The sequence below is a fragment of the Salminus brasiliensis genome, chromosome 9, assembly GCF_030463535.1.
Source record: "Salminus brasiliensis chromosome 9, fSalBra1.hap2, whole genome shotgun sequence".
Classification (NCBI taxonomy): Eukaryota; Metazoa; Chordata; class Actinopteri; order Characiformes; family Bryconidae; genus Salminus; species Salminus brasiliensis.
In genome coordinates this window covers 1,502,028-1,520,034 of record NC_132886.1, presented here as the reverse complement: position 1 = coordinate 1,520,034, position 18,007 = coordinate 1,502,028, and the positions used below count along the sequence as shown (strand labels likewise).

Genomic DNA, 18,007 nt, shown 5'->3' with positions numbered 1-18,007 from the left:
AAACACACTGCTCACACTTTCCTCTTTTTTTTTAACTCATTTACCTTATGTAAGTAATTCATCACTTCGCTGGGCTCCATTTCTACCAACACACAGCTCATTAATTTCACTGCAATCTTTCCTGAACTTCTCAATAATCTGTGTTATAATAATATAAAAATACTGTATAAACTGTATTTAATTTGAATCTTAGCTAAAAATTTGTGATCATCTAAGTGTTTCTTCATCTCTCTCTCTCTCAGAATGGAAAGCCTGACCGTTCCTTCTTCGCTTCAGACTGTTTCCATCTAAGTCAGAAAACTCAGGCTCTGATGGCTCAAGCTCTCTGGAACAACATGGTAAGTCCTGCACTGCAGATCACTGAAATGTCACTGCAAAATAAAGCATCAAAGCCATGCTAGTTTAAATAAAATATTGAAAGTAACCATTGACTTGTTTGCAGTCCTGAAAAAGTTTTGAGAAACTCTTGATCATTAGTCCAAAAAACGTTGGGCCTCATCAGTCCAGTGTGCATGTTATTAAGCACACCTCAAAAAGTGATTTCTCTGCACAATTTTAAAGTAACTGGTAGCCAAATCAGCAGGGAGCAAAGTATAGTATATTTATAGCATAATTTATATATATTATTTTTATTTATAGTTTATTTATATTTTTAGATTATATTGTAGAGTACATTTTATATACATATATACAGTATGTATACATATACAGTTTATTTTAGTGTGTGTATATATAGTATATTGTATCCAATATATGTTTTTGAGGATATTTATAGTAGGCTATAATTATAGCATATTTTACAGTATATTCTATGTTTATATGTAGTATGCTATAGTACTATATATAGGGTCCAACAGTGGCAGCTTAACAGACCTGGGTATCGAATCTGAATCATAATCAATATTGCACATACTGTAAAAATAATATTATATAGAATATCAAAAAAAACATGAGCACATATTAAAAAGGATATGATTTTACTGTAGCATTAATTAGCAGTCTAAACTGTATGGTTTTAGGATGAAGGTATAGGCCAATACTCAACATTAAGAAACTCAGAGAACGTTATAATGACAAACAGTTTGAGTATTGAATTTATATCAGTTTTTTGTTTTTCCATTATATTTACAATTACTTATCAGCTGGAACCTGTAAGCAGTAAAACAGCCTTCCTGGACATCAAGGCCGGCGTTACTGCAAAGTGCCCCTCCAGTGTAAGCTCATTTTAGCTCTTATTTCAGTCTGTTGAATAAAACTGAACAAAGTAATCGTTGTTTATTTAACTGATGAATTTTCCTCTTTAGAGCTCCTCATATTTCGCAACCAGTTTGAACAGTCCTGCACGATCTGTATATCAAGCCACAGCCACAACTCTTCAACCAGTAACTCTTCCACCGGTAAGCACACAACAACTGTATCGTCCAGCTGTAGCTCCATTCTGAATGTACCCTTCACTACATGCTGAGGTTCGTTTTTCTTTTGAGCTCTGAGTGGGATTTGTCTTTTCTGTATGTAGAACTGGGGCAGTAACTTCTCATGCACTAGTATGGCACCCTCGGACGTGATTCCTACGTCAGGTGAGACAAAGTAACAGTGTCCTACTAAATACCATTGACATTAACCATGTTATAAATAGGTCACACGGTGTCATGTGTTGTCAGGACATGGGAGGTCCAGTAATGTAGCACTGTCATGTTAGGGGTGTAAATTTGGCCTGATAAGAAAAGTAAGGCAGGGGGAGCCAATGGCCTCTTTTCTGCTGATGGACAAAACAGTTCTGAGCATGGAGGGTAACCGTTCCAATGGCTTTTCCATACAGACACGGTTTGGCACTGAATGCTTATAAACCGGGCTGAGCCCAGTTGTCTCTGCTCAGCTATCTAACTGTACTTAGGTCCCGAGAACTGTTTGGTGGGAGGGCTTAATGGCGTAGGGATCCTGCTGATTGGCTTAATTTTTATTCCAGCACGTTTATGAGGCTTCAAATTTCTAGTACAGACAATTGCGGAGACTATCTAATAAGTACAAGAATAGCAGATCTGATAAACTACATGGTTACATTAGTTTCACAGGTCCTAATACTGAACCATATGTGATGCCACAAAATACACTAATCTAAATTACATTGGTTTCATTTACATTGGTTTCATAGGGCAGACACTTAACAGCGAACATGATGCTGACAAATGATTTAAGGCTTCAGCATTAGCTAGCTACATTAGCCTTGTAGTTGTAGTGCAAGATTAAAGAACACAACTGCACCTCCTGGTCCTGAATTAGCAACACAGCAAATGAAAAAGGAAACCGGAACCAGTTTAAAAGGTCCCTACCAGTGTTGAGCGATATGGCGTAGCCTTGGTATCTATTTTTGGCCCTGCAGTGGAAAAGAGGTCTATGTAGATGGGCGATGGCCTGTGTGCAGCAATTTAGAAGTACAACTATGTTATAATGAATGATCATATTCCCAAGAAATCTAATTCTTCATATGTGAGTAGTAAAACTCAAAGATCTTTTATGATATATGTGCATGGCTGTACAGTAACACAGTGGTAATCTCTTCAGTTCACAGGCTGCGGCCCGGCGACATTAACGTGGTTGCCTCTCTAGGAGATTCGATCACTGTAAGTGTGAATATGTGTTTGTGTGAATGGCACAATGGGCTACTGTGTCTGTCTGATTAGTAGCATTACTAACACACACTGTGTTTCTCTCAGGCTGGGTTTGGTGCGAAAGCTAACAACATCCTGCAGCTGATGAATGAGGAGAGGGGCGTGTCCTGGAGGTAGGAAACTGAGGCTCTGTCTCGTATCTAGAGATGGAAAATTCTGGACCAGAAAGTAAAAATCCGCCCCAGGGTTTTTCTCCTACTTCCTGATCAGTTGGAGCAAAACCCTGGGGTGGATTCAGCTGAACTGATTGATATTTTTGGCCAAATTCTATTTTTAAATGTAAAAGTCCAATAATAACAATGTTTCATTGTCTATGTCCCACTTCTGTGTATAAGAGGGCAGACTTGACAAGGATCCAGGGTCAATATTGGTAGGCAACAGCCTACACACAGCAATTTATTGGAATAATAATGCAATCTAATGCTTTATAGGTCAATAGTAAATCACAAAAGAAGCAATATTACATTCAGGAGAAATACGATCATGTGTGTCACTTGGTCACATGCATTTTTGACTGTGACTGAAATTCAAGTCCACTCTCAGACACCCTTCAGGCTTTTTAATCATCTTCTTGCTTTGTCTCTAATGTAATCAGTGTGATTTGATTGACAGCATTGGTGGGGATGAAACTGTGGAAACGGTCACCACAATACCAAGTGAGTCCTATTGGGTTGAATGTATGATTCCAAAGTAACCATTTAGTTTAGAATATTTAGAAGACCCAGAATATAGAAGACCCAGATGGTTCTATATCAGGGCTCTATCTCAGGGCCTTTCACAGCAATGAAGTTATGCGAGTGAGGAACTGAAGTGTGGGCCTATGTACAGGTTTAAGTCACACTAAAATTCTGCCTTCACTGGTTTATAGTTCTCTGTTTATTTGTTTATATGAATATATGGCTTGATTTTATGTGGCTTGATTACTACAGCTTTAAGTTTTTAACGGGAACCTGATACAATCTTTTTTCTCCTTCAGACATCCTGAAAAGGTTCAACCCTAATGTATTTGGCTTCTCAAAAGGTCGCAGTAAGAGGCCCAATGGCTTCAATATGGCAGTGAGTGGAGCCAAAGCAAGGTAAAATATACCTACACACAGTTATTTATGTGCTCGCACATGCAGGCAATCACAAAGATTATATATTTACATATACTCTGTGTATATATATATATAATGTACATTTTACATATATAATGTCTGATTTTACAGTGGTATACCTGGACAGGTCCGAGACCTTATAGAGGCTTTAAGGAACAATACAGTAGGATTCTGCTCTCTCCTCATATTGCACTAAATACACAGTTAATCTGGAGATATTAATCAATTAATGTATTTATTGACTGTTTTATGATTACTTTTACCAATTAATAAACTGACACGTTCATATTGAATACTCCTACTGGATCTGAATAAACAATTTAACCTTTAACGTTGGGGATTCTGAGATTACTCAGTCTGATCTGATATTCATTCTCTCTCTCCCTCTCTCTCTGTTTCAGAGTGTGAACTTTGAGCAGGACTGGAAGCTAGTAACTCTGTTTATAGGCGGTAATGATCTGTGCCAGTACTGCAAGGATCGGGTGGGTATACAACTTTAAATTATGAAACTAATGAAATACTTTAGTTTAGTATAATTGCTGAAGTCCCACAGGGTTCTATTTTAGGACCTATAAAACTAATGCAACTGTTTAGTTTGGAGTATGCTGTGGAGTCCCACAGGGTTCTGTTTTAATTTATTGGAGAAACAACAACTATAAGTATACTAACACAAGCTAATGCTTTATAGGTCAATAGTAAATCACAAAAGAAGCAATATTACATTCAGGAGAAATAAGATCATGTGTTTTCTGATACATAATCAGTTTTGAAGGTCAATTGTAGTATTTGGTCAAATGCATTTTTGACTGTGACTGAAATTCAAGTCTCAGACACTGTTCAGGCTTATCTAATCATCATCTTGCTTTGTCTCCAAGGTAATCAGTGTGATTTGATTGACAGCATTGGTGGGGATGAAACTGTGAAAACTAATGCAACTGTTTAGTTTAGAATATACTGTGGAGTCCCACAGGGTTCTGTTTTAGGGCCTATGAAACATTTGTTAAACTACCACAGTAAGTAGTTATCTGTGTAATATAAGAACTGAAGTGTGGGCCTTATTAACTTACTCTTAAATTGCAGCACAGAACCAGCATATTAGAATCATTGCATGCATTTATCTGCAAAACAGGTTATTTTTTTTTTTATATATATATATATACTGATTATAAACTGATTATAAAATGTATAAAATGTTGATTAAATCACCCAGTATATCTAAATATATTATATATAGTCACCCCAGGCCAGCCCACAGTGTATTCCAGCTCTTAACATCCATGACCCATGTAAAATGTGGACTGGTCCATGACCCTGGTTTGAGAAACTAGGACGAACTAGGACTAAACACACTGTAGATGTAGATGGTGTAGTGAGACATTGTTGATGTTGTCTCTTCTCAGGACTCACTCTCTCCCAAGAAGTACATAGAGCACATTAAGGATGCTTTGGACATGCTGTACAATGAGGTGAGCATGAAGGAAGTTGACTGTGAGGAGGCAGTTTAGCACGTTTATAGGTTGTTTTAGAGAAGAATTCCACTAACGGCAGATCGCAGATTAACGGTTACAAATACACTGTCTGATGCCTGAGACTTTGAGATAAGGTCTAAAAGTAAAGAAAAATATTGTTTGTGTTTTACCACTATTTTACCACTATTTTACCACCATCATTGTTCCATATAAACCTCAGAAGACAGGTGTAGCTTCACTGGTGGGTTTGAATAGTAAATAAAAAGGGCTATATTCTAGTAGAGAAGTTTGTTTCAAGAAATTATGCAGATAGTTTGGCTTGTTCTAGGGAGCATTGCACGGTATTAATAAAAAAAACTATTAGCCAATAGAATAATATCATTTTTTTCTATTTACACTTAATAAAATAATTTAAACAACCCTAAAATGCATTTACAGTTCTGCATAACAATCTCAAATTCAGATAAAAACAACTTCACTCATCAATATTACATTTTTGCAGTGCAAATTTGACATAGTTGTATAAACTCTAGAAATTGGTGAAATCCCCCTGTAAGTCAATACTACAGTATAAGCAATGGCAGGCCTATTGTATTGCATGTATGTGTCTGTGTCTAGGTACCCAGGGTGCTGGTGAATTTTGTTGAGATTCTGCAGATTGAGGATCTGCGCAAAGTAAAGGCAAACACCCTCGGCTGCTCCATACAGGGGTAAATGAATCAGTGTGTTACAGCTGCTCACAAATACAATAACGGTTAGAGTTCCAGTCACACATGGGAAGTGTGGTGAGATACAGGGTGTGTTTGTGTGTGTGAGACAGAAGCCTGTGCCCATGCTTCCTGAACCCTGAAGAGAACTCTGAGGAGCTGTATGAGATGAAGAGGATAAACAGAGAACTGCAGGTTTGTTTGGTTACCAACATTTTAAAGAACATGTTCAGCTGATCCCGTTCATTTTAATGTGTTTGTTCATCAGTTATTTAGGAGAACTACTTTCTCCACTGTTTTCTACTGAGACAATTCACAGTTCACTTAACCCCTTCTGTTACATTGTGGGTCAAAGTACAGGAATATATATATATATTTATTTATTTATTCATTATATATATATTTATTGCTGTCCAATGAAAAACAAACTATTTTTAGTTTGTCATTTTTTTAACCCTGTAGTTGCTCTCTGCACTGTGTGATTAATTCTGGATGGATGGACCAGTAGAAATGCTCTGATTCGGAATTAAATCTTTTAAACTGAATTCCATTAAAAGTTAAGGTTTTTTTCCTTGTCCTGTAAAAGTGCTGTTTAGAAGATGCATGTTTTAATTGGACAGTCATAATATACAGCTCTGAAAAAAATGAAGAGACCAATTTTTTTTCTTAAATGAGCATCTCTGTGTACAGCAGCCGTTCTATTCCAGGCATTTAATCAAAACAGAGCTGAGTTATCTGAATCTGCAGACTATGAACGGCACAAAGTCCCAACAGCAATGTGAAAGACTAGTGGAGAGCCAGCCGAGACGTGAGAGCTGTGATTGGCCGTTGAGGTTATTTCATCATAGTGATTCTGAATGCTCTCAGAGTTCAGATATTAGTACTGTGATTAAATCTGAATAATAACTTCTTTACATTATAATTATTATAATCATTTCTTTGCATTATTTAAGCAGCTGTTTTTGAGCAGTTGTCATTTCTGCAAATAAATAAATAAACAAATGCTCTAAATGATATAATGAAATATTTTATTTGGAATTTAGGGGAAATGTTGTCCATGGTTTATGAAATACAATGCAAATGTTCATTTCCCTTAAACACACTGCCTATAAATAGTAAAACCACAGAAACTGATAATGAAGGGTGGTCTCTTATTTTTTCCTGAAGCTGTATATATAATAATAGAAACTTGAAATTAGGAGGTGTACTATGTAAATGTGTAATGTGAGAGATGGTAAAGAGGTCAATTGTAGAGTGCAAAATCTGCAAAAGAGTGAAGTGCACCATAATGCTATGTAATTTGCATGGACTGCTGTCAGATCAAAACCTCATATCTCTAAAACAGCAACTTGAGAAGGAAAAAACCTCTTTACCTGTTAATGGAAGTCAGTGTAAATAGATTTTGTAGCATTTCTATTGGTCCATTCATCATGAGGTTCTGATAAAACTAACCGACCACACTGATGTGTTCATGCTCTGAACTCATCTTTAGGGGTAAACTTGAGTTTAACCCCTGCCTGTCCTATTTCCAACCCTAAACGAACGAGTGCTCAGTGTGCAGTATGAACATTGTTTCGGCAGACGGAGACAGAGAGGCTGGTGTACGGTGGTCACTATGACAACCGAGATGACTTCGCTGTGGTCCTTCAGCCCTTCTTCCGGAACTCAGTAGTTCCAATGGGAACGGTCAGTGCTCAGCCTTAACACCACTTTACAACCAGCAGAAACTTAAACACTGGATCTAAATCTATCCAGACAGCACTTCTGATTAACAAATTCATCTACTTTACAGAGCCCACTTTGCTAACACAAGTAACTAACAGCTACTATACTACTGTATAATCTCTATAGAGAAGCAATATTCCAGTCCAGTATAAAGCATGTCTGGAAGGCTGTTCCTCCCTCCCATTCACATTCTTGATTTGAGAAGAAACACTGTAGGATGTCTGCAAACCTTTTTACACTCTTGTGTCCAAAGTAACACTAACCCAGACTGACATCAGCACTTTTGTCCTGCAGGACAAACAGCCAGACCTGAGCTTCTTCTCAGTGGACTGTTTCCATTTCAGTGAACGTGGCCATGCTGAGATGGCCATCGCTCTGTGGAACAACATGGTGAGAAAACCACACCCATCAACACACACACACACACACAATGCTAAGGCAGCTAACAAACACTAGACGCCAACAGTCACCCGAAATCGGTCATGATTACTTACTGCCTAATGCAGCTAACCAAAACAACAGAAGTCAGTAGTCACCTACAATCTGTCAGTATGACCACCTAACAATATAGTTTCCGTATAGCATTCACTTAGCAACACCAAAGCAACCACCTAGCAACAACTCTAGCAATACCCTTGCTAGTGGAATGCCATTTCATTCTCTTAACAAGACCATAGAAACCACTACATACCAGCTACCTAGCAACCACCTGGGATTCCTTAGTATTCACCAAAAACCACCACAGCAACTACTTAGCAAAAACAGGTTTCAATCTGGTGACCATTGTAGCAACAGCTCTGTAGCAACAGTATAGCAGCCACTTAGCAAAAAGCCTAGTGATCATGCTGCAACACTCTACCAAACACATGGGATACCATAATATTAATTTAGCAACACCATAGCAACCACCTCTGAAACTGAAACCTCTTAAACTGTTCAGCCGTTCTGCGTTTTCTTCAGGAAATGCACTTTTCTAGTTCTTAAAGTGGTGTATGATAATGGTGCTACAAGCTGAAAAGCTATCCACCAGTTTGCTGACATGTTGTCCTTTGCTCTGAGCCAGCTGGAGCCCGTGGGCAGTAAGGTGACCTACAACAACTTCACCCACGACCCCAGCAAGATACGCTGTCCCTCAGAGGTAAAATCCACACCAAAACAACCAACACAGACCACAGGACAAACACAGCCATCCACACGTTCAGGGCTTAAATGTTCTAATGTGTCTCCTGTAGGAGCATCCCTTCATCTTCACCCTAGCGAACAGCTTCGACTCTGAACCCACTGAGGTCTCTACCACCACTTCAGACATGGTCCTTCCTCTCACCCCCAACAGCCACCTGGAATCTGTGCCCTCGTGGGTAGCAGCCGTACTGGCAGTGGCCGGCTCACTGATCGGCGTGGCCATCACCTGGCTGGTCATGCATTGCAGGGAGAAGAGAAAGAGGATGAACAATAAGAATCTAAGTTCACTAGAGATGAAAGGGACTTCACTGTAAGATCTTTTCACTTTGGTTTGGCTTTAAAATGAAGAAGGAAACCAGGAGGCGTTTCTTTTGTTTGTTGGGGTGTAGGAATTGGCATTAGAAATTTGATTATATTAATCATTGTTATTTTTGTGGATTTAATGTAAAGCTATTTGCCTAAATGTGTTTTTACATGTTTTATTAGATGAAGTAAACATAAATACTAAATAAGATGCTTAAAATAATGATTCATTCACATTACTGATTGTCATGTTATCGTCCTCAAGATTTTTCCAGATTGTTCAAAAAACCACACACTAAAGCAACCACCTGAGGCACCTTAGCAACTACCTGAAATACCATCGTGACCACCCTGGCAAACCACTGAGAAAAACTTTAGTGTAGCACCTATTAGCAAAACTTTAGCAATCACCTGAAATACTATAGCAACTGCCATAGCAGCCACCTGGAACAGCTCCACAACCTCCTAAAAGACCAAAGCAAGCAACCAAGAACTGCCTAAAATGACCTAGCAACTGCATACCAACCACCTGGGATACTATAACAACAGCCTAGTAACTGACTGGAAATGGAAAACACTTAAGCTGTTTAACCATTCTGCGTTTTTTCTTCAGTAAATACGCTTTCATTTTTATTAACAGTCTCAGTGTCCTACCTGAAAGAATGTTCAGAATAAGCACATAACAGTCACTTTAAGGTGCACGTATTTGTCACTGTACACTGTACAGTGAAATGTGTCCTCCGCATCTTGCCGAGCCTGGGAATCGAACCCACAACCCTGTTATCGATATCCCGGCGCTCTAACCGCTGAGCCACCACTGCCCATACATTTATACATCTGCAGGCGAATAGGTTTTATGTTATTGAAAGTATTGATTACGAACAGTGGTTTATTTTTTTTACATTGATTCTTGTATGAGTTTGGGAAAATATAAAATGCAGAAAATTTTACATTTTGTAAAGAATGAAAGTACATTTTGTCCAAAATAAAAAAAAAACATTTGTGTATTTGATAGAATATTTTTTTAATTAAAAAAATATTAAGCTGTTGAAATTGAAGTTGTGGGTCACTGTTTCATTCAGTATTCTTTTGGGAAGCTTTACCAAACTAGTCAACTAGTATGACCACCTTGACAAGCTTGGTCTTAACTTAAACATACTTAAACATATGCTATGCTGGTCAAGAGCTAATCTGGTTACCCATCTTAACGAGATGGTTTACCAGTCTAGGGTATATTTTTACCTAGATGACCAGCTTTTCAACCACCTTGACCATCAAAGACCAGCTTAGACCTTAGACCAGGGATATTTATCTTCATATTGTCACTGCTAAATGCCAATATACTGTAGATGCTGTATTAGGTATGCTCTTACCAGAAGTTGTTCAGTAATGTTGCTTACAGGACTTCAGCAAAAAAAAGTATATTTTTTCCACTTGTATTATACTTGATGTTCTCAGCAAAATGGCCAATCCCAGCATCTCCCACTGTTCCTATCCCATAATTAGCCACCTACACTACATGTCCAAATGTTGCACTCATTGCTGACAGATGTGCAAATGCACACACATAGCTTGTCTAGTCCCTGTAGAGCAGTACTGCCAATAGAATAGGACTCTCTGGAGCAGATCAGCATTAACCTATCGGCACCATGCTGCCCCCCAGCATTGGGCTGTGGAGCAGTGGAAGAACTGTGATCATCTAGGGATGGTGATCATCTAGCATCCTGACCTCACTACCACTCGTCATTGAATGCAATCTTATCCTCACAGTAATCTCCTCACTTATCCTCACTTCCTCCAACATCTAACTTTACTCCAACAAAAGCAGGATAAACTCTTTTTAATACCCTTGATTTTAAAAGTAACAATGAATAAGCAATGTCCTAATACGTATAATAGTGTTTCTTCTAAAATGTTCCTCACTCAGATTTAAAGACACAGAACTAAAACTTGCAACTAAGGCAAAAGTATTACAATTATATAGGTATAACCATAACAATCATGATATTGTATAGGCCTACACATCATACACAAAATCTAGGACCTTCTTACCATTTTGACAACTATCGCCATTATTATTAAACATGTATATACGGAAACAAATCAGGTTACATGATTCACACCAACAATAGAAAATGTTTGTTAAACTGACAAACATATGTCATAGGTTTCTGCCTCTGTCTTAATGCATTTGTGAGTGTTTAAAGTACCCAGATATCTGAAGTTCTTCCCACAGTCTGAGCAGAAATACGGTTTCTCTCCAGTGTGAATGCGCTGGTGTTGTCGAAGAGCATCTATTTCTCTGAAACTCTTCCCACACTCTAAACAATTATGTGGTTTTACTCCTGAATGAGTGCGCTGGTGCTTTTGAAGAGAACCCTGAAAAGCAAAACTCTTCTCACAGTCTGAGCACTGATAAGGTTTCTCTCCTGTGTGAATACGCCGATGTCTTCGGAGATTACTCTGAACGGTAAAACTTTTCCCACACTCTGGGCACTGATGCGGCTTCTCTCTTGTGTGAATGCGCTTGTGCGCAATGAGGTTACTCTGTACAGTAAAACTCCTCCCACAGTCTAAGCAGCAGTACGGCATCTCTCCTGTGTGAATGTTCTGGTGTCTCTGGAGATGGCTCTGTAGTGTAAATCTTTTTCCACAGTCTAAGCAGTGATACGGTTTCTCTCCAGTGTGAATGCGCTGGTGGGTTTGGAGAATCCCTTTCTGACTGAAACACTTTCCACATTCAGAGCACTGAAACGGTTTCTCTCCTGTGTGAATGCTCTGGTGTCTCTGGAGGTTACTCTTAACGTTAAAGCTCATCCCGCACTCTGAGCAATGATACGGTTTTTCTCCTGTGTGAATGCGCTGGTGCGTAATTAGGTTCTTCCGTTGAGTAAAACTCTTCCCACACTCTGAGCAGCAGCACTCTCCTGTGGATATGTGTTGGTGGGTTTGGACAAGAATCTTTTGAGCAGAAGTCTTTCCATGCTGATATGGCTTTTCTACTGTGTGGACGCACTGATGTTGTTGAAGATGTCTCTGTGTAGTAAAGCTTTTTTGGCATTTAGAACAACAGTGAATTCTCTCACTACTTTTATTTTTCTGTTTTCTGGGTTGTTTCTGAGCGCTAAAGCTTTCTATGGATGCCATCCTCTCAGGTAAAATGTACCCTGATTTCAGCAGTGTGGTTGGCAGCTACTGATGTGTTTGCAGAGGTAAATTTACACTGTAGAGGAAGATAGACACAGAAAGCAAAAGATGAGATGTACGAGTAGGTCTTTCTTTTCTGAAAGAGAAAAAGAAAAACAATAATCACAAAAGTCAATCAAAAAGGTCCAAAGAAAAGAAACATATGTGACAACAGTAAATGTAAAATGTAAATGTGAAAACATATGATTTCCAGTGGTTTTGGAGCATTTCCATTGGTCCATTCTTAATGAAATTCAGATACAGTGTAAAGAACAGGTGCCAGATTTGCATCATATCAAAATGTGAAAAAGAGAAGTTTTGGTGTAACAGAGCCAAAATACACCTGTCCATATATATTTACACCATTTACGTGCAAATGTGATACAGCACAATCTCTTTAATTTCACAACCTGTGCGTTCAGCAGAAAACAGGAACTAATTTTTGTAGCTAAACACATCAAAACACACCAAATCTGAACAAGATCACAGTATTAAACAGTATTAAACAGTATTAAAACTGGACCTGACGTTACTGTGAACAGAGTGAAGCAGTGTAAGAGATCTTCCTTTCAGCAGCAGCTCCTGTTCCTCAACAACACTGTAGCTGCTGCTTCTCCGCTTTGTAGAGGAGCTCTCTCACAGGATCAGCGCCACCTCATGGACTGAACACTGACTGAAACCGCATTAGTACAGAGCTGAGGCTTGTTTTTTAATCTCACCCGTATTCCAACAAAAAAGAGCCTCCGGCGCTACGATTGGATGATAGTATTAAAAGCAGTCTCCTGATTGGTCAGTTGAGATGTTTTCCAGATCACCAGCTGCAGAACGTAGTGAAGATTCAGCAGCTGAGGAGACTCAAGATACAGACAGAAGCAGAGAGAGGGCCATGCTGGGACAGTATGATACTGAAGGAAGCTGAGGAAGCTGAGCAGACTGCTATTCTATTGCAATTACCATAATAACGTTTATGCAGTCAAAGCCTTGTCCTAAAATAATTTCATACATTTAATCACATCACACTTTGTAACACTTTGTTATTGTTACACAATAAACAAGCTTTTATTTGTGTCTTTATTTGCAGATCGTCTTTTTCTTTCATCTCAAATCAAAACAAAGCTCATTTGTCACATACATAGTTATACACAGTACAATCAGAGAAATGCTTTGATAACTGTCCGATATACTCGAAATATGAGCATATTTGCTCATCACTGAACTGCATTCCTAAATAATCAAGTTACTTGAGTAGTTTTCTGATTTTAAGAGATGATAAAAACTAACTTGCAAATAGACTGATAACCTTTGTAATAATTTAAAAACTTTAATCTGGTGTCATAACAGCTACTGAACTTAGAATCATCTGTAAAATTCCAGTCATACTGGTTCACAGGATCTATGAAATAAATACATCAAGCCCTTTATTAGGAACATTGCACTAAATACTTCAGTACTTTGTGTTATGGATTCCACAAGATGTTGGAAACATCGGACATGATTGCATCACACAATTCCTGAAGTGTCTCTGGGCAATTCATGATTCAAATCTCCTGTTCTACAATACCCCAAGGTAGGATACATGGATTTTAAGATTTTGGTGCCAGGTTCTGAGCCGTCCATCTGTGTTCCTCAGCAGAAATCAAGACACATCAGACCAGGCTATGTTCTTTTCTTGGCTGACAGACATGGAACCCAACATTGTAGCCCATCCTCCTCAAGGTTGGACGTGTCGTTCACCACAATTGTACAGAGTGGGTATCTGAGTTACTGTAGCCTTTCTGTCAGCTCCAACCAGTCTGGCCATTCTCTGTTGATCTCTCATCAACAAGGTGTTTCCATCTGGAAAACTGCCACTTACAGGATGTGTTTTCTTAATTCCACCATTCTGAGAAAACTCTCAAGACTGTCAAGGGGGGATATAATAGGCAGTAAATAAAAAGTCAGTTCTTGAAAGTGATGAAGGTGTTGAAGCAGGAAAAATGGGCAAGCATAAGATTGAGACACTGTAACAAGAACAAAACTTTGATGTTCTAGACAACTGGGTCAGAACATCTTCAAAATATCAGGCAGGTCTTGTGGGGTGTTCTCAGTATGCAGTGGTCTACCAAAAGTGCTCCAAGGGAGGACAACCAGCGACAGGGTCACTGGCACTCGCAAGACTGCATGCAGTTTATTGATTTATATATTTTTTTATTAATGTAGGGGTTCACAATGCAAATACACTGTATAGCATGGCCTTAAAGTGGTTTTCAATTACAGATAAGAGAAGGTATGCCGTCTCACATAGATATGAAACCTTTTAACACTATTATGACAAAAACATACACATATCAAATACAAAAATGGAGAATGTTTATTTGCCGCATTTTCTCTTGTAGACAGATTTATGGTTGAACCACAGTGAACTTACCCTACCCCTTACCCCTACCCTACATTATAGCCAAAAAACCCTGTTTTTGTTAATTCGACTGGAAGCCAAACAGAAGAAAACAGATTTTACAAGAGGTTCTTTGGGTGGTGTGATAGAATACCCATTTGTGGTTCCATGTATAACAATGTTTGTGGAAGAGATGTTTGTGTGAAAAGACTTTTTTAGGTTTCAAACAGCCAACACTCAGTCATCACATCTCATCTCATCTGCTTAAAGCTCACACCAGCATATTCACAGTATGGGTAACCCAGACCTAAAACTCTGAGCCAATCAGGTCTAACAATTACTATCATATATGCATAACAGTAACACCATTACAGTTTCATATTTTTATTTTCTTGACAGGTCCTGCTTTCTTACAGTGCTCAGAAGTGTCTTTATTAGAAGCTACACTATATGGCAAATGTATTGAGACACCTGCTTATTTCTTCTGAAATCAAGGGTATTTAAACTGTTTCTACTGTCCCAGAAGAAGGCATTCTCCTAGGTTTTTGATAAGCATTGCTGCTAGAATTTCATTGCATTCAGTTACAAACGCATTAGTGAGGTCAGGATGTTGAATGATCACCACCCCACCTCATCCCCAACTCATCCCAAAAGTACTGGATGAAGCACCACAATCATTTAATGTAGCTGAACGCCTTCATTAGAAGGGGTGTCCACAACTAAAAGTTTAAATGTGCAATATTTTTCCATTCCCCCACCCCCCAATGTGCAATTAAGCGTTAATGTGCAATTATCTGTAAATAATATTGTTCCTCAGAAGTATTCAGTTTTATTATTTATATTGTGTATATACTGGTAATTATCTACTTTTTGCAACTGAGTCTCTTGCTATCCCCTGTAAATTTCCCCACTGTGGGACTAATAAAGGATCATCTTATCTTTATGACGAATCATGAATTTCTAACTCTCTCTTAATGCATTTGTGTGTATTTAAAGTATTTAAATGTCTGAAGTTCTTCCCACACTCTGAGCAGTAATATGGTTTTTCTCCAGTGTGAATCCTCTGGTGAAGCTGGAGATGACCTGATTGAGTAAAACTCTTCCCACAGTCCAAGCAGCGATATGGTTTGTCTTCTGTGTGAATTCGCTGATGTGTTCTGAGATTACTCTCAGAACTGAAGCTCTTCCCACACTCTGAACAAGCATATGGTTTCTCTCCAGTGTGAATGCGCTGGTGTAGTTGAAGATGACCGAACTGACTAAAAGTCCTCCCGCAGTCTGAGCAGCAATACGGTTTGTCTGCAGTGTGAATGCGTCGGTGTGTTTTTAGATTACTCTCAGAACTGAAGCTCTTCCCACACTGTGAGCAGAGGTACGGCGTTTCTCCAGTATGAGTGCGTTGGTGTGCTCGAAGGCTTGTCTGTTGATTGAAGCTCTTCCCACACTCTGAGCAGTGATATGGTCTTTCTCCAGTGTGAATCCGCTGGTGGAGCTGAAGGTTATTCTGACGATTGAAACTCTTCCCACATTCCGAGCAGTGATACGGTTTCTCTCCAGTGTGAATCCGCTGGTGTGTTTGAAGACTACTTGGCCTAATAAAACTTTTTTCACACACTGAGCAGTGATACGGTTTCTGTCCTGTGTGAGTTTGCTGGTGTTTCTTGAGAGAACCTCTTTCTCTAAAACTGGTTCCACACTCAGGGCAGTGATACGGTTTCTCTCCAGTGTGAATGCGCTGGTGGAGTTGAAGATGGCTTGATTGAGTAAAACTCTTCCCACAATCTAAGCAGCGATACGGCTTTTCTGCAGTGTGAATGCGCTGGTGTGATTTAAAATTACCCACAGTACTAAAACTCTTCCCACAGTCTGAGCAGAGATACGGTTTCTCTCCTGTGTGAATGCGCTGGTGGGTTTGGAGAGTAGCCTGTTGATTAAAACTCTTTCCGCAGTCAGAGCAGTGATACAGTTTCTCACCTGTGTGAATATGTTGGTGTCGTTGGAGATGTCTCTTTGTCTTGAAGCTCTTCTCACAGTCTGAGCAGTGATGAGTTCTCTCATCATTTGTTTCGTTCTGTGTCCTTCTGAGAGTACCTGAAGACATTGGAGCTTCTTCTGGGGATCATATTCCCATACTTAACATTTGCGTTCAGCAACACAGAAAAATGGACACAAGAAGCAGAAGAGTGGTGATGGAATACCATGAATCTGTGGAAGACAAAAAGAAAATACATATTATAAACACAGATCAAAATAAAACATAAAACAACATCAAACTTCAAATCCATTCACCTGCTGCTCCTGATCAACTGTTTTGGATTCAAATATGTACTAGACAGATTAATGTTAAAGCACTTAACTAGCAGCTCCAAGTAGGCTACATTTTTTCTGGGTTACTGGGTATTTGCAAACGCTAATTTGTAGTATAATGTCTACCAATAAATGGAAAAAGTAGATGATGCAGAAAAATATTTTTTCCTTTTACTTATACATTCTTAAAAGTACAAGAAGGAACTTTTGGAGAGTCAACAATTTGAAATGGTGGAGGAACTCCTTTTTTTAAAAGGGTCTTAGAAGGCCCTATTTAAAAGGCTAAAAAACATTTTCAAAGAGCTGAAGTGAGATTTTAGAGACATAAATTAAAGAGGTTGGACTCAAATATAGTAGTCTAAAGATCATCTAGGAACCTTAACTCAACTCTTTGAAGAACCAGATTTCACACAGATCCCAGATGTTCTTGGAGTAACCTAGAGGTTCAATGAACAACTCATTATTGCAGTGTACACTTGTACAGTAAAACAAAATTCTACCATGAACCAGCATGACCATTATGAGCATACTGGTTGACCAGCATAACCATCATGGCCAATTTGGTAAACCAACTTCTACTAAACAAGCAAACTGGATATGGGCTGCTTGGTCAAGTTGGTTATTCTGAAAGACCAGATAGTCCATCAAACTCAAATGAAACATACATTATACAGGGCAAAGGCTTCACTGGTTAACCAGAATATGGTACACTGGCAAGCTTCTCAACCAGCTTGACCATCAAAGACCATGTGACACCTGCTACCAGCAAAAGGAAGCAGCCCTGGAACACAACCTAACCATGTCTCTAAGGATCAGTTTAAACGGTGTAAACCGAGTGAAGGAGGTGGAGGATCTCCTCACCTTCAGCTCCAGCTCCACTCCCTCCAGCAGCTCCATCTGCTGCTTCTCCGCTTCACTGGGGTTAGAGGAACACTCCTACTGAATCAGCGCCCCCTGCTGGACTGTACCGGATTCACACTAACCGACA

At 39.0% G+C, this 18,007-nt stretch overlaps 2 protein-coding genes across 2 annotated transcripts in view; one reads left to right on the top strand and one right to left on the bottom strand.

Moving 5' to 3' along the window:
- Positions 1–9,163, top strand: part of LOC140562072 (phospholipase B1, membrane-associated-like) — a 26,445-nt gene extending 17,282 nt beyond the window's left edge. The window contains exons 26-42 of the mRNA XM_072687447.1: positions 243–338; positions 1,143–1,214; positions 1,305–1,397; positions 1,517–1,577; positions 2,563–2,621; positions 2,715–2,782; positions 3,282–3,325; positions 3,646–3,745; positions 3,878–3,929; positions 4,168–4,248; positions 5,167–5,232; positions 5,854–5,945; positions 6,056–6,137; positions 7,524–7,628; positions 7,962–8,057; positions 8,731–8,805; positions 8,900–9,163. Of these exons, the coding sequence (XP_072543548.1) occupies positions 243–338; positions 1,143–1,214; positions 1,305–1,397; positions 1,517–1,577; positions 2,563–2,621; positions 2,715–2,782; positions 3,282–3,325; positions 3,646–3,745; positions 3,878–3,929; positions 4,168–4,248; positions 5,167–5,232; positions 5,854–5,945; positions 6,056–6,137; positions 7,524–7,628; positions 7,962–8,057; positions 8,731–8,805; positions 8,900–9,163 (1,506 nt within the window). The remainder of the gene's footprint in view (positions 1–242; positions 339–1,142; positions 1,215–1,304; positions 1,398–1,516; positions 1,578–2,562; positions 2,622–2,714; positions 2,783–3,281; positions 3,326–3,645; positions 3,746–3,877; positions 3,930–4,167; positions 4,249–5,166; positions 5,233–5,853; positions 5,946–6,055; positions 6,138–7,523; positions 7,629–7,961; positions 8,058–8,730; positions 8,806–8,899) is intronic.
- LOC140562070 (uncharacterized) lies at positions 8,527–18,007 on the bottom strand. The gene is made up of 4 exons (XM_072687444.1): positions 17,881–18,007; positions 15,660–16,917; positions 14,619–14,640; positions 8,527–12,344 (listed from the first exon to the last, which is right to left on the bottom strand). Exons 2-4 carry the CDS (start codon positions 16,811–16,813, stop codon positions 11,295–11,297), a joined length of 2,226 nt encoding a protein of 741 aa, XP_072543545.1. The 5' UTR covers positions 16,814–16,917; positions 17,881–18,007; the 3' UTR covers positions 8,527–11,294.

Bases quoted from the DNA above. Each gene is read 5' to 3' on its own strand.
- LOC140562070 (XM_072687444.1), bottom strand. From the start codon at position 16,813: ATGTCTTCAGGTACTCTCAGAAGGACACAGAACGAAACAAATGATGAG. The intron at 14,641-15,659 runs GTCATAAAGATA...TTGTCATAATAG, and splicing joins GAGTTAGAAATTCATGATTC to TGTTAAAAGGTTTCATATCT. The intron at 12,345-14,618 runs GTGAGACGGCAT...ACACATCAGTAG, and splicing joins TTAAAAGGTTTCATATCTAT to CTGCCAACCACACTGCTGAA.